Below are 15880 nucleotides of genomic sequence, written 5' to 3' on the forward strand. Positions count from 1 at the left end.
CCTATTGGTCTCCATCAGTGTGGAAGTTGAAAGGCAGGAACTAAGAACGGTATTATTAATTTGGAAAGGAGTTTAGAACGTCAGTGAAGGAGTAACCACAGAAGAAACAAAGAACCTATAGTTCACATTAGTTCTGAGAAAACAAAATATTGATGGGTATTTGGTTAAAATAAAGTGTATAGTTGGAAGGTATTCATGAAAAGTTTCTAGCAATCAAGTGCTCTTAATTGGGAATTATTATATAGCACACATCAGTGTGTTGATTAATGTAAGATAAATATTGTATACATGATAATGAATGTAGAAAAATGCTATGGATAGTCTCTTTAATTGTTGCCTTGTCAAAATGGCTAAGTTCAATCTCTATATTGGGTCCTGATGCCATCATTTGGTGTAGCTATATGACCTTGGCCAAGTTACTTAGCCTTCTTGTGTCTCAGTTTTTTCCTCTGTTAAATGGGAGGAAGTATATCTCCATCTGAAGATTATCTAAGAATTAGAAGAGATAATACTGTGTGCTAAGTAAATACTAAGTGCTCAGTAAATGTTAATCATTAGCATTGCTACTGTATGTCAGAAGACTTGTGAGGACTTTTATACATTCACTCATGACAACCGTTTTTTACTTTGTTTTGATCAGTTTGTTTAAATTTCTGAATTCCAAATTCTTTTACCATTTTCAGTAAACTTACACCTGGATATTGGGAAATGCTTTTATTCCTCTTTTCTCAGTAGGATAATGTTTTTGAATATCATTTTTTTTTTTCCTGCTCTCCTGTTGTTTTGCACTGTTATGCTACCCAGTCATAGTGTCTGGAACCATTTTGGCAAGGTTTGCATCTTTATTTCACTACTTCTTACCAACTACATAATTATGATTTCTCTAAGTTTTCATTTTTATATCCCATAGCATTGTGGTAAAATTAATGTAATGTATGTAAAGTGCTTGTCATAGACACACATATCTAATTTTTCCTCTTGTTCTTCCTTTGCTAAATAATGTAGTAATTTAATAATCCATTAATATTGTCCAAAGAATTCAGAGGTCATAGATTAGAAGACCTGCAGCCAACTATGGGACATATCTTTTAAGCTCTACGGATCCACCCATAGAGTTACTTTGATAATCCGTAATACCATTTTAAATGAAAATGCTCTATAAATTGCAGAAAACAGACAATTATAGGAACTTTCTTTTCCTTGTTTAAATGGAACTAGATGCTTCTGTGAAGGCATACTATCCTTTGAAGTGGTAATTATTCATTTGCAAAAACTTTCTATACCTCAGAATTGACAGCTGCTTGTTTTTCATTGCTGTTCCTACCAATTTTACTCCACCCTCAAGTAAAAACAAAACAAAACAAATAAAACTGCTATTTTGAGGCCATTCTTTTCTTACATACATACTTGTCAGCCACTGTCTTCTATTCACTGAAAATTTAGCATCTGATTCACAGTATATTTTTATTCTGGTCTTATGATAGTTGTGACTTCAGCATCATATGGATGGTCCCATGCAATATTCTTATTTTGACACTCTTATATAGGTGAAATTCATTTCTACCTTCATGGAAGTATTTCCCATGGCCCCTGGCTGAATCCAACCCAGTTATAAATTAATTCTTACTAAGTTTAAACACCTATAATCTGAAGCCATTTTCTTCTTCCGTTTCGTAGCTCCATGGTGGTTGCCTTTATCAGTACTTTATTCCCTACTACTCTACTTTTTTACTCTTTCATCCTTTTCACTCTACTTCCTAGCCAAGTTAGAGATTTTTATCATCTCTTCATTCAAGATAGAGAAAATCTGCTTAATAATAGTATAATAGTATCCTCAATTTTTCACCTTTCTGGTCCTGTTATTAGAACCTGGCAAAACTTTGCATGAATCAATATGTCTATATTTTCCATGCCTACCCTCAGGTTTTTGGAAAGAAAGAATCCCCATAACTCTGAAGATTATTACATGATTTTCAGATTTAACCAATTCCTTTGAAGTGGAATTGTAACTCTGCTGTTTTCAACTGTTTGTTTTAAGATATTTTGAGAGAATTTGATGAAATGTTTGGGCTCTCTCTTAAGTAGATTAGAAGAATATACACATGACAGTTTGCTTACCAATTTAGGGGGTTCCCAGAACTCTTGAGGCTCACTCATGGTCTTCCTAAAAGTCTTGTCAATCAAATTTTAAAAGCTCTTGATCTTTTAAAATTTTAAAGTTCTTGATCACCACCAAGTAAGCAGATTTTCTCGATCTTGAAGTTCCTTGCTCACCCACCTTCTTTCTTTCATCATAGAATGTCCACTCATATCACATAAAAAAAATAAAATTGTTAGAAATTCTTCAGCCCATCAAATCTGCACACTTGGCTACTTCTATGTCATTTCTCTACTCCTATCCTCAATTTACAGTGAAAGAGGAACTTGCCTTGTTCATGCTGTAAAACCTGCATGGCTTTTCTTTAGGCATGTGGTTCTGTTTCTTTTCTTCTTTCTTATCTCTGTCTATCCAGTCTCTATCTTCACTCACACTTTTTTGCTGGGGGTGTGTGAGATTGGGGATTGAACTCATGGGCACTCAGCCACTGAGCCACATCTCCAGCCCTATTTTGTATTTTATTTAGAGACAGGGTCTCACTGAGTTCCTTAGCACCTCATTTTTGCTGAGGCAGCCTCCTGAGCTGCTGGGATCACAGGCATGCATCACCAAGCTCCTGGCCTTCACTCAGCCTTTGAAACTTCCTTAAATCTCTGTTATCTCAAAAAGAACAAACTTCTGCCAGACTTGTGACACATGCCTATAATCCCAGCCTCCAATCCCAGCATCTTGGGAGGCTGAGAAAGAAGCATTGCCAGGTTCAAAGCCAGCCTCGGCAACTTAATGAGACCCTGTCTCAAAATTTAAAAAAATTTTTAAAAAGGGGTTAGGATGTAGCTCAGTGGTTAAGTGCTCTTGGTAGCTGTCCCCCACGCCCTGTTCCCCAAACAAACTTCTTCTTCAGTCTCATTTTCATTTTTATTTGCTGGTTCTCCTTTCCTTTTCTCTTTACTAATGGGATACTTCTAGGGCCTTTGCCTGTGTTCTATTTACTCTTGTTGGCTATGGTGTGGCTCCTGCTTCCACCAAAGAGTCTTCTGCTAAGTCAAGTAGCCACTTCTATGTCTCTCCAGAGTATTGAACATGTATTTTATTTCCCCTTTTTGAAACTTTCTTTCAGTGGCTCTCCCTGCCTGGTGTACTGAACATCTGTGAGCTTTCCTTTCTCTTTTTTTTTTTTTTTTTAATTTTTTATTGTTGGTTGTTCAAAACATTACAAATTTCTTGATATATCATATTTCACACTGCTTCTCGGTCCTTTCTCTTATCTATACCTGAAGTGTTAGCAGAGACTCTTTAAAAACCTAGGATCTCTTTCCTCTTTCTAGTAGCCTCATTTCTTCTCATGGCGCAAGTGAATGTTACCACCACCTACCTTGTTGCTTAAGTAGAAAACCTTCCTTGCCTCATATCAGTCTTTTATCAAGTTTGGCTGGTCCTCATCCTTACTTAGCTGTCAAATTCATCCATTCTTTTCATTCCACACTGTTCCTAGTTCAGCCCTTCATCATAACTCACTCAGACTCTAGTAAAATTTTCTTACTTAGGCTTCCAGCTGCTAATCTTGCCCCTTTCCAATTTGTTTTTCATTGTAGTGTGAATAAACATTATTTTTAGGTGATTTTAAGAAACATGAAGTGTCATAATTACATTGTCTCAAAGCAAAGCTATCCTGTTATGTGTGAACTATTTCTAATTACAGATATTGGTTATTTTAATTATAGATAATAGTTAATAAAATAGTTACTAGAAGTAGGAAAGAATATTAGGATGTCATTTATTATAGTTACCATTTATTAAATGTTTATTGTGTGCTGCCAAACACTGATTTAAGCACTTGATATGTATGAACTTCTTTATTATTTACAAAAATGATGTGGACTAGATACTGTTTATTATTGTTCTCTGTGTTATATAGGAGAAAACTGAAACACAAGAAGTATGAGTGACTTGTTTAAAGTCTTGGTCTCGTTGTTGAGTGGCAGAGCAGGATTTACAGTGAGCACTTGGGCTGTAGAGCCTGAGCTCCTAGCCACTGCTGTGATTGATACCTCTCATGATACTGTAATAACTGACTCAGTAACTACTGTGTTAAAATCTAAGATTATAGTGATAAAAGTTAGAAAAGAGGATTATAAAACTGTTTAATCTAGTTCCTAGTTTGAATGTTGAATTCCTGTTAAAGTATCACATAATTTTTATTTTGTTCAACAAAGATCTTTGACATGCCATCCAGACTATAAGGTATCAGATTTTTTTCCTTTTAAAATAAAAGCAGCACTAACATTTTAGAAAAATTAAACATTATGTGTTCATAATTAGGGTAGTAATTTCTGAATATCTAATTATGAACACATAAACATTATATGGAAGTAGTTTCTAAATAATCTCCTTAAAGGTAGCATTTTCATCTTTATTTACCTAGCATATAGCATGGAGACAGGTATAGCATCTAATTAAGTATTAACTGAGTATCTTTTTTAGTACCTTTTTCTACTCCTATTGCACTGTTTGTTTATTGTTTTTTGTTGTTGTTGCTGTTGTTTTTAATATCAGATGGGTCACATAAGGAATTGACTTAATTTTTTTTTTTTTTTTTTTACCTAGGGGATGTCCCACACTTGTTCAAGCCTTGCCAGGCCCTAGCACACAAGTCACTGCAGGCAGCAACCACACAGCAGTCCTTTTAATGGATGGACAGGTCTTCACATTTGGAAGTTTTTCTGTAAGGAATTTTTTAAAATATTGATAATATTGCATCAAACCATTGACTTATAATTTATCTACCTTATCTTTTTATGGTTCTGGTGAAATTCTTATTTTATAATAATTGCATATGCATATTTCTTACCTCCGCCTCCAATACTCACAAAACCTGAATGGCATTCTTTGAAAGAATTTTCACCTCAAGATTTATACAGTGAAAACTACAGAACCCTAAAGAGAGAAATAGAAGAAGACCTTAGAAGATGGAAAAATATACCCTGTTCATGGATAGGAAGAACTAACATCATCAAAATGGTGATATTACCCAAAGTTCTCTATAGGTTTAATGCAATGCCAATCAAAATCCCAATGGCATTTCTTATAGAAATAGATAAAGCAATCATGAAATTCATATGGAAAAACAAAAGACCCAGAATAGCAAAAGCAATTCTAAGCAAGAAGTGTGAATCAGGAAGTATAGTTGATACCAGATTTCAAACTGTACTACAGAGCAATAGTAACAAAAACAGCATGGTACTGGTACCAAAACAGGTGGGTGGACCAATGGTACAAAATAGAGGATACAGAGACCAATCCACAAAATTACAACTTTCTTATATTTGATAAAGGGGCTAAAAGCATGCAATGGAGGAAGGATAGCATCTTCAACAAATGGTCCCTTTCTCTCACCATGCACAAAAGTTAACTCAAAATGGATCAAAAAGCTTGATAGCAAATCAGAGACTCTGCACCTGATAGAAGAAAAAGTTGGCTCCGATCTACATATTGTGGGGTCGGGCTCCAAATTCCTTAATATGACACCCATAGCACAAGAGTTAATAACTAGAATCAACAAATGGGACTTACTCAAACTAAAAAGTTTTTTCTCAGCAAGAGAAACAATAAGAGAGGTAAATAGGGAGCCTACATCCTGGGAACAAATCTTGACTCCTCACACTTCAGATAGAGCCCTAATATCCAGAGTATACAAAGAACTCAAAAAATTAAACAATAAGATAACAAATAACCCAATCAACAAATGGGCCAAAGACCTGAACAGACTCTTCTCAGAGGAGGACATACAATCAATCAACAAGTACATGAAAAAATGCTCACCATCTCTAGTAGTCAGAGAAATGCAAATCAAAACCACCCTAAGATACCTCACTCCAGTAAGATTAGCAGCCATTATGAAGTCAAACAACAACAAGTGCTGGGAGAGGATGTGGGGAAAAGGGTACTCTTGTACATTGCTGGTGGGACTGAAAATTGCTGTGGCCAGTTTGGAAAGCAGTATGGAGATTCCTGGGAAAGCTGGGAATGGAACTACCATTTGACCCAGCTATTGCCCTTCTTGGACTATTCCCTGAAGACCTTAAAAGAGCGTACTATAGGGATACTGCCACATCGATGTTCATAGCAGCACAATTCACAATAGCTAGACTGTGGAACCAACCCAGATGCCCTTCAATAGATGAATGGATTAAAAAACTGTGGCATTTATACACAATGGAGTATTATGCAGCACTAAAAAATGACAAAATCATGGAATTTGCAGGGAAATGGATGGCATTAGAGCAGATTATGTTAAGTGAAGCTAGCCAATCCCTAAAAAACAAATGCCAAATGTCTTCTTTGATATAATGAGAGCAACTAAGAACAGAGCAGGGAGGAAGAGCAGGAGGAAAAGATTAACATTAAACAGAGACATGAGGTGGGAGGGAAAGGGAGAGAAAAGGGAAATTGCATGGAAATGGAAGGAGACCCTCATTGTTATACAAAATTACATATAAGAGGTTGTGAGGGGAAAGGGGAAAAAAAACAAGGGAGAGAATTAAATTACAGTAGAGGGGGCAGAGAGAGAAGATGGGAGGGGAGGGGAGGGGGGATAGTAGAGAATAGGAAAGGTAGCAGAATACAACAGTTACTAATATGGCATTATGTAAAAATGTGGATGTGTAATCGATGTGATTCCGCAATCTGTATTTGGGATAAAAATGGGAGCTCATAACCCACTTGAATCGAATGTATGAAATATGATATGTCAAAAGCTTTGTAAAGTTTTGAATAACCAATTAAAAAAAAGAATTTTCACCTCTAGCTCAGCACTAGAATTTATTGATTTAACAGATGTGTTAAGATTGGACATGGGTATTCCATATCAGAACCCTTTAATCATTCAGTAGAGCTAATTCTGTCATTTTGAAAGTTATTTCTCAATTTTAAAAGATTCATTTTCTTAATACATAGAACTGTTTCTATTTTAGAACTTTTTAAAAGCCTAATTTTTAAAAATTAATTTGCTTAAAATTATGCTTCTCTTTTTCATCTCCTTTTATGTGTTTGTCTGCCTATTCTTTTCTCTCTTTCTTTCTACCAAAGCTTGAAGAGTGAACATGCTCTGAGAGTTTTATAAAGTTTGGGAATAGTAGATATTAAATAAAATCTTCCTAAGACTGTGCTGATAAATCTGTACCATCTCTGACATGAGTAACTGTTCGGAAAGAACTGTAAAACTTAAGTCTTCAGGGTGTAATTTACAACTCTTAATTAAAAACAACAACATCAACAACATGTGAACTTTAAAAATATGTTGTTTGAAAATGATTTCAGAAACTTACAGAAAGTCTGCAAAAATAAGAATAATATATAAAGTGCATACATCCTTTAATCAGATACCCTTATTGGCTAAAGAGTGTATGGCATTTTACATGCTATTCTTATTTATTTAAGAGGTGAATAGATTTATCTATTGGTATTATTTCAATCAGTTTAGTTCGCACATGGGCACACTATTAACTGTGTGTGCTTAGATGTGTTTGTATGTTGTGTATGTATTTTATAAAATTTTCTTCTGAATATTTTAACAATAATTTATGTGTACTCTAGCCCTGTACTCATAAATATTTTAGTTCATATTTGGTCAGTGGATTTAGTTAATACATATACATTTTTTGGTATTTTTTTCCCCCTCTCCATTCCAGGATCAGGCATTGCATTTGCTTTTCTCTTTAGTCTATAACATTCCCATAGGTTTTTTTATTTTTATTTTTCATTTGCTGTGAAATTTTTGAAGAATAATGTACTTTTTTTCTTGTTTAATAAAATGTTTCTCATTTTTGTATCTCTGATATTTACAAAAGTGGTAAGCTCAAACAGATGTTACTCTATTTCATTTCCCTGCATCCCTGCTTCCCCTCCCCCTTTACCTCTGTAGGTAATGAATGCCATTGTTTTCTAATTAATCTTTCTTTTATTTTTATCAATAAGTTAAATAAGCGCATACATACACAAACACATGACTCAGATATATATACACACACACATATATAATTATTTCCATCTCTCTTTTTCTTTTTTTTAATGTTTTTTTAAAGTATTTATTTTTTAGTTGTAGTTGGACACAATACCTTTATTTTATTTATTTTTATGTGGTGCTGAAGATCAAACCCAGGGCCTTGTACATGCTAGTTGAGCACTCTACCATTGAGCTACAACCCCAGCCCCTCCATCTCTCTTTTTCAAAAGGTGTTTTTTTTCTATATATGCTCTTTTGTATTTTGCTCCTTTCACTTAATATACCTTCTAGAAATAACTCTATGTCAGTTCACAGAGATCTTTCTTTTTCTTTTTCTAAACTTCTGCATAGTTCTTTATTGTATGTATATATTGTAGTTCATTTAGTTAATTTTTGTGTGTGTGTTCTTTTATGGTGCTGGGGTTCTAACTCAGAGCCCAACACATTACTAGGCAAGTACTCTGCCACTGAGATACATCACCAGAAATCCTCCACCTGCCCCCGCCCCCGTTTTAAGAATTTTTTAAAAATTTGAGATAAGGTCTTGCTAAGTTGCCCAGGCTGGCCTTGAATTTGCCATCCTCCTGCCTAAGCTAAGCCTCCCAAGGAGCTTGGATTATAGGCATGTACCACCATACCTAGCCAACTTGTCAATTTCTTAGCTTAGAAATTTCTTATGATTATTACAAAGTTTAAGACCTTGTAATATTTTGCAATGATAATAATAATAATAAATACTGTTAGAAGTGTATCTTTGAGGTAAATTCTAAGAAGTGAGGTTAGTGCCTGTGTAGGTTTGTGGGATATTAGCAGTTCTGTTTTGCTTACACATCAGCAATGGATGAAAGTCCCTATTTCTCTTCAGCCTTACCACACAATATATTGTCATGCCGTTTTAGTTTGTGCAGAGTTCATAGGTGAGAACCATCAAGTCTTGACCTTATTAATGTTTTGAAATTAAGCGCTGAACTCACTTTTGGAGAATTGTTTTGTCTGTGCTTTTTTGAAGTCCTCTGCATTCCTCTGTTCCCCTTTCTAACTCTCTTTCATGCTCTTTGAGTAGTTGGGGTTGCAGGGTGAGGCAGGCAGAGAGAACTCTATTGGAATTTGGTTTCTTTCTCTGGTTACTGGTAACGTAAAGACTCTAATATCTGTTGTCCTATTTTAGTAAGCATTTAAGCCATTTGTGATTCATGTTGACTTTGTGTTGTTTGGGAGGAGAAATGTGACAAGATGTGAAATCAGTTAATTGTTATTATTCTCCAGCCCCAGAAGTTCTAGTTGCAGGCTTTTATGAACTCAAGTGTCTTATTTATAACGACATTCTGAGTCCCTTTGGGGGATGTTGTGGCATCTTTTATTTTTTGGTTGCTTTCACATGAGTTCATTGGTAGGAAGGGAGTGCATGTTTAGTTCAGCAGTCAATGTAATTTCTTCTTCCTTTCAAAGCAGAATATTTCCCTGTATAAAATATAATTCCTAGTGCTGGGGTTGTGGCTCAGTGGCAGAGCGCTTGCCTTACACATGTGAGGCACTGGGTTCTATCCTCAGCACCACATAAAAATAAATAAACAAAATAAAGATATGTGTTCATGTATAACTAAAAAAATATTTTTAAAAAGATATAATTCCCTCACTGTTCACAATTTTATGCTCCTTTACTTTTGTCAAAAAATGATAGACATTGAAAAAGATGAGAATAAACATTGAATGATTTGGCTGCTTCTCTAGTCATGTACTTAACTTTCCCTTTTCCTTATACTTCTGCATTGAAGCTCAGTTGCTTCTGCAGTTGTAGCTATTTACTTTCTATTATGTTAAAGGACTAAGGGAACTCAGTAGAAGAATTTGACCAGAGTGCTTGAATTACTTTAGGCTCCCTTGTTCTTCAAGTTTTTGCCATGGTTGGTTGATCATTCCTGTTGTGGAAATGCTTGTAAATATTCTGAAGGCCACATGCAGCATTTTCTGCCTTCCAGCCGTTTTAGGAAGGGAATGCTGTGGGGAAGGAGAGGTCCTCATCCTATATGAATGAATGATATAGTCTGATCCAACATCAACATTCTTCTATTCTTTTTCAGGTACTTGCATAGTAGTGAAAAACTTTGTTACTTTTTAAACTCTTACCTAAACAGGTACCTATAGACATTCATATTGAAATAATATTAAATATTTAATATTTATTTGAGACAGCACATCTCATCATTGATGATCCTGTTTATTTTAAAACAGAAATAAACACAAGGTGCAGTGGAACATGCCAGGAATCCCAGTAGCTCGGGAGGCTGAGGCAGGAGGATTGCGAGTTCAAAGCCAGGCTCAGCAACTTAGTGAGGCCCTAAGCAACTTAGTGAGACCCTGTCTCTAAATAAAATATATTTTAACAAGGGGCTGGGGATGTGTCTTAGTGTTTGAGGGTCCCTTGGTGCAATCTCTGGTATTACCTTACCCTTCCCCCCATCAAAAATAAAGCCAGGAATGAAATAATTTACTACTATATCATGTAAAAATTACCAAACTTTTTTAAGAATTGATGAAGCACTTATTAATTCTCATGTACTTGTTATGTCATGGATTTTTCTAATTGTATTAACAATTCCAGTATTTATTATTTGATATTTTACCCAAATATTCTCTCTTGTGGGTTCAGTAGTCATGTTCTTTTGTAATTTGAACTTAAAATGTCAAAGATATTTTTTAAATGAACCATTTATAATACTGTTTTAAACATACTTGTGTTAAAAATAATTAAACATATTTATGGTTTTTTTAAATGTAGATAAAGACAATGTATTTTGGGAACATTTTCTTTTTTCCTTTTCTTTCTTTCAATAAAAAGGAAAAAGGTTTATTGCTTTTCCAGCAAAGGAGAAACACAAGGGACTCCTGTCTCAGAAGCTGTTCCTGCTCTTCAGCAGGAACAGGGGCTTTTAATGAAGTGATTCAAAGGCTATATTCCATGTGTTCTCTGTTGGAGTTATAATTCACTTGTTAATTTGGGAGATAGTCATTTCTGCTATCTTCTGGTACTATTGGTGAACATTTCTTGCATGGGAAAGTGTCTCAAAAAATAATTTTGTATTTGGTCCAAATTTCATATGTATTTCATCTATTAAGACAAACAGTTGATGAAGAATAAGTTCTCATAGTGGTATTTTTAAATCTAATGTCTCTTTAACTTTACAAAAAGTGTAGTTCATTCATCCAACAATGTTATTAATATGATTTATTTAATTTTTTAGAAAGGACAACTGGGAAGGCCAATTTTGGATGTGCCGTACTGGAATGCAAAGCCAGCTCCCATGCCTAACATTGGATCAAAATATGGAAGAAAAGCCACTTGGATAGGGGCCAGTGGGGACCAGACTTTTTTACGAATTGATGAAGCACTTATTAATTCTCATGTACTTGCTACATCAGAAATTTTTGCCAGTAAACACATAATAGGTAATACCAACAACATACAAATGTCCTCCCCCAAACCCTTGTGTGGGTTAATATAGTAAATGGTTTGTTGTTCCCTATCATAATGAAATACAGTCTTAGAACTTTTTGTATTTTTCTTTCTTTCTGTTTAAAGAAATTTAAATAAAACCTCTAAGTGGCTGTGTTTATATGTGTCTCTATGCTGGAATAATTGGGAGAATTACAATTCAGAATATTCATAAGTTAGGCAGTTGTATAAATATATGGTAAATTATAAAGTGAGGAACTTTCTACATGGTTTCTTGTTAGTAAATAATAGGTATTAATTTTATGGGTGGTTGTAATGATCAAATTTTGAAGTTTCATTAAAACCAAGATATCACTTCATACTTGTCCATGATACCATGAATAATTAATAATAATAATAATTAATAATTAACAATAATAATAATAGAATGGTATAGCATAGATATTAGGAGCATGTGTGTGGATTTATATAGCTGAAAGTTGTAATTCTAATTCTGCCACATAAAGATTTACTACTTAAGGTTATATATGTTTCAGCTTTTCACCTGTAAATTGGTGATAATTTACTTACTTGGTGGGTTTGGGAGAATACAAAAAGGTAATGCATATTAAAATTACATATATATTTTTCCCCTAAGGCCTGGTACCTGCTTCTATATCAGAACCTCCTCCATTTAAGTGTCTTTTAATAAATAAAGTAGATGGGAGCTGTAAAACTTTTAATGACTCTGAGCAAGAGGATCTTCAAGGATTTGGTGTGTGTCTTGATCCTGTGTATGATGTAATTTGGAGGTAAGCATATAATAAACAAGTTTTGATTAGATTATACTTTTTTCATAACATAAAATTCATTTATAGGCAAATTTGTCACACATGAGAACACTCCTTTTTAGTAATTAGAGTTTTATCATGGTGATATACGTATTAATTAATGAAGCACTTATTCTCATGTACTTGCTACATCAGAAAATTTTGCCAGTAAACACATAATAGGTAATACCAACAACATACAAATGTCCTCCCCCAAACCCTTGTGTGGATTAATATAGTAAATGGTTTGTTGTTCCCTATCATAATGAAATACAGTCTTAGAACTTTTTGTATTTTTCTTTCTGTTTAAAGAAATTGAAATAAAACCTCTAAGTGGCTGTGTTTTTATGTACTTCATAGTACAGTGTAATGGTTAAGAGCACATGTTTTGAGCCTTGCTACCTAGTTTTATCCCAGCTCCATAGTCTTCTCTGTCACCTTACTTTGTGTGCCTCATTTTTTTCATTTATAAAAATAGGTATTATAGTATAGAAACTCATAAAGATAGTGTAGAGGTGTGATGCTGCATCATGTACAGCCAGAGAAATGAAAAGTTGTGCTGTAATTGTGTACAATGAATCAAAATGTATTCTACTGTCATATATACCCAATTTTAATTAATTAATAAAAAAATGGAAACTGATTTTTAAAGCAAAGCCTTCTTCTTTTGTGAGTGATATAAATGTAAAGCTTGTTAATAGTGATGATATTGTAAAAGTATATTTAAGAACAAAATCCACCATAGGTATTAAGCAGGGTTCAGGTACAGGGCTTTGGAGAAAGCACAAAATTCAGGAGCTTATCGTTTGATTTCTAAGTCCAGAATAGTGATTATGTAAAATGTTGATTAAAGTTATAGAAAACTGATAACAAGCTGTGGTCTCAATTTATAATGAATAAATTATAGTTAACAATATTACTGGAAAAAAGGTAGTGTAGAAATATTTGCTGCTATGTTATGAGTTTTACTTTTAAGAGTTCTATTGTTAATAATTTTTAGTCTGTCTGTAATGCTCTTATTACATAGAATTCATTCTATTTCTTGTTTCCATAAACATGTAACTATTAACATCTATATAGAAGAAATTATGCCAAAAACAATACAAAATAAAAAATAATTACGCCTGCCCTTTAGCAGTGTACATAATAAAATACCCGTTTTGGCAGAGGAATCTATAGGATTATATAAACTTGGTAAAATATTAAAATGTAGCAAGAAAGTTACATAAGAGTATTAAGAAAGAAATTATATTGTACTTGTTTGAAATATGATTTATGTCCATAATGAATAAAGTAAAGAGTTCTTATTCTCTCTTTTTTAATTTAATTGATTTTTTAAAATACATGATAGTGAATGCATTACAATTCTTATTACACATAGAGCACAATTTTTCATATCTTTGTATATGAAGTATGTTCATGCCAATTCATGTCTTTATAATGTACTTTGGTTTTTTTGCATTACAATTCTTATTACACGTATATACCACAATTTTTCATATCTCTGTTTGTATATAAAGTAGGTTGACACCCAATTCATGTCTTCATATATGTACTTTGGATAATGATGTCCATTACATTCCAGTTTTATTCTCAGTGTTTCTAGCTTTGCATACTGGTGGGACAGAGATGTACCCTACCATTACCAGAGTGGCTTATCACTCTAAGCACTTTTTTCTTTTCTCTTGCTGTATTTATTTGGCTGGTTGTAGTAGTCAGTAATTCCAGTAAGTTGCAAGTTTGAAGTAGCATATGTGAGAAGAGAGAGACTTTTTCCTTCTTCTTCCAGCAGCCCAGTCCTGCTTGCATTTTCATCAGCTCCCATTTCTGAAGACGTCATAGTTTCTTTTGGAAGGAATTGTAGTGCTTCCCAGTTTGTTGATTTGTTTACTGTCTGGGCATTTTGTGACAAGACATGGAAATAAGAATTGAATTCTTTCAGGTATCTGTGGCAGCATTGTGCAAGGTAGATTAAACAAGGAGAGACTTCAAGTGAGTGGTCTTTTGTGGTCATTCTTAGGAAGAGAATGAAATACTGAGAACCAAAGTTAATTAAAGTGGTACAGTCCGATAGAATGGAGAGGATAAAGAAAGAGTTAAGTGTTAAGAAATTCTTTTTTTTTTTATTTTTTATTGTGGGTTGTTCAAAACATTACGAATTTCTTGACATATCATATTCCACACTTTGATTCAAGTGGGTTATAAACTCCCACCTTCACCCCATACACAGATTGCAGATTCACATCAGTTACACATCCATTGATTTACAAATTGCCATACTAGTGTCTGTTGTGCTCCGCTGCCTTTCCCATCATCCACCCTCCCCCCTCCCCACCTCTCCCCTCCCCTCCCCTCCTCTCCCCTCCCCTCCCCTCCTCTCTCTCTACCCCCTCCACTGTATAACCCTGAGGGTCTCCTTCCATTACCATGCAATTTCCCTTCTCTCTCCCTTTCCCTCCCACCTCTCATCCCTGTTAAATGTTAATCTTCTTCTCCTGTTCTTCGTCCCTACTCTGTTCTTAGTTACTTTCCTTATATCAAAGAAGACATTTGGCATTTGTTTTTTAGGGATTGGCTAGCTTCACTTAGCATAATCTGCTCTAATGCCATCCATTTCCCTGTAAATTCTATGATTTTGTCATTTTTTAATGCAGAGTAATACTCCATTGTGTATAAATGCCACATTTTTTTTATCCATTCGTCTATTGAAGGGCATCTAGGTTGGTTCCACAGTCTTGCTATTGTGAACTGTGCTGCTATGAACATCGATGTAGCAGTGTCCCTGTAGCATGCTCTTTTTAGGTCTTTAGGGAATAGACCAAGAAGGGGAATAGCTGGGTCAAATGGTGGCTCCATTCCCAGCTTTCCAAGAAATCTCCATACTGCTTTCCAAATTGGCTGCACCAATCTGCAGTCCCACCAGCAATGTACAAGTGTACCCTTTTCCCCACATCCTCGCCAGCACTTGTTGTTGTTTGACTTCCTAATGGCTGCCAATCTTACTGGAGTGAGATGGTATCTTAGGGTGGTTTTGATTTGCATTTCTCTGACAGCTAGAGATGTTACTTACTGAATAGAAATCAATGTAGAGAGATTTAGTTACCAAGGAATAGACTCTGATTTGGACTTAAATGTAAGTTGATTTGCTTGCTTCCTTCCTTCTTAAATGTTTTATTTGTAAATAAAGTAAATTCATATTAGCATGACAAAAATTGACAACATGAAATTTATTTCTGGATACATTCCTTAAGTTAGAGATAAAAGTATAAATGCTGGGAGTTCGGATAAACACTTGAACTAGATCCCTTTCCCTGGGATCTTAACAGAACTCTGAAATATAATATCCATCTAGTTAAACCTTATCTTTTTCATATATGATAGCAGCAATGAATAGGACAGATGATCTTAAGTGCTTGCTACCTTCTACATCATTTTCTTCATTGTTGCAAAACAGATTAAAAGATGAAGGGCAATCTCCTGTGTTTCTCAGTAAAAAAGGTAGGAGATATTTTCCC

At 34.5% G+C, this 15880-nt stretch overlaps 1 protein-coding gene across 13 annotated transcripts in view; it reads left to right on the top strand.

Moving 5' to 3' along the window:
* Mycbp2 (MYC binding protein 2) overlaps positions 1-15880 on the top strand; it is a 272081-nt gene that overhangs the window by 104115 nt on the left and 152086 nt on the right. For all 13 annotated transcript variants that reach the window (XM_058580959.1, XM_058580960.1, XM_046449465.2 and 10 more), the window contains 3 exons: positions 4706-4823; positions 11345-11549; positions 12194-12347. In XM_058580959.1, the coding sequence (XP_058436942.1) occupies positions 4706-4823; positions 11345-11549; positions 12194-12347 (477 nt within the window). The remainder of the gene's footprint in view (positions 1-4705; positions 4824-11344; positions 11550-12193; positions 12348-15880) is intronic.

Source organism: Marmota monax, unplaced genomic scaffold (assembly GCF_021218885.2).
Source record: "Marmota monax isolate L192 unplaced genomic scaffold, Marmota_monax_Labrador192_F-V1.1 WCK01_AAM20220418_F8-fsc00137, whole genome shotgun sequence".
NCBI lineage: Eukaryota > Metazoa > Chordata > Mammalia > Rodentia > Sciuridae > Marmota > Marmota monax.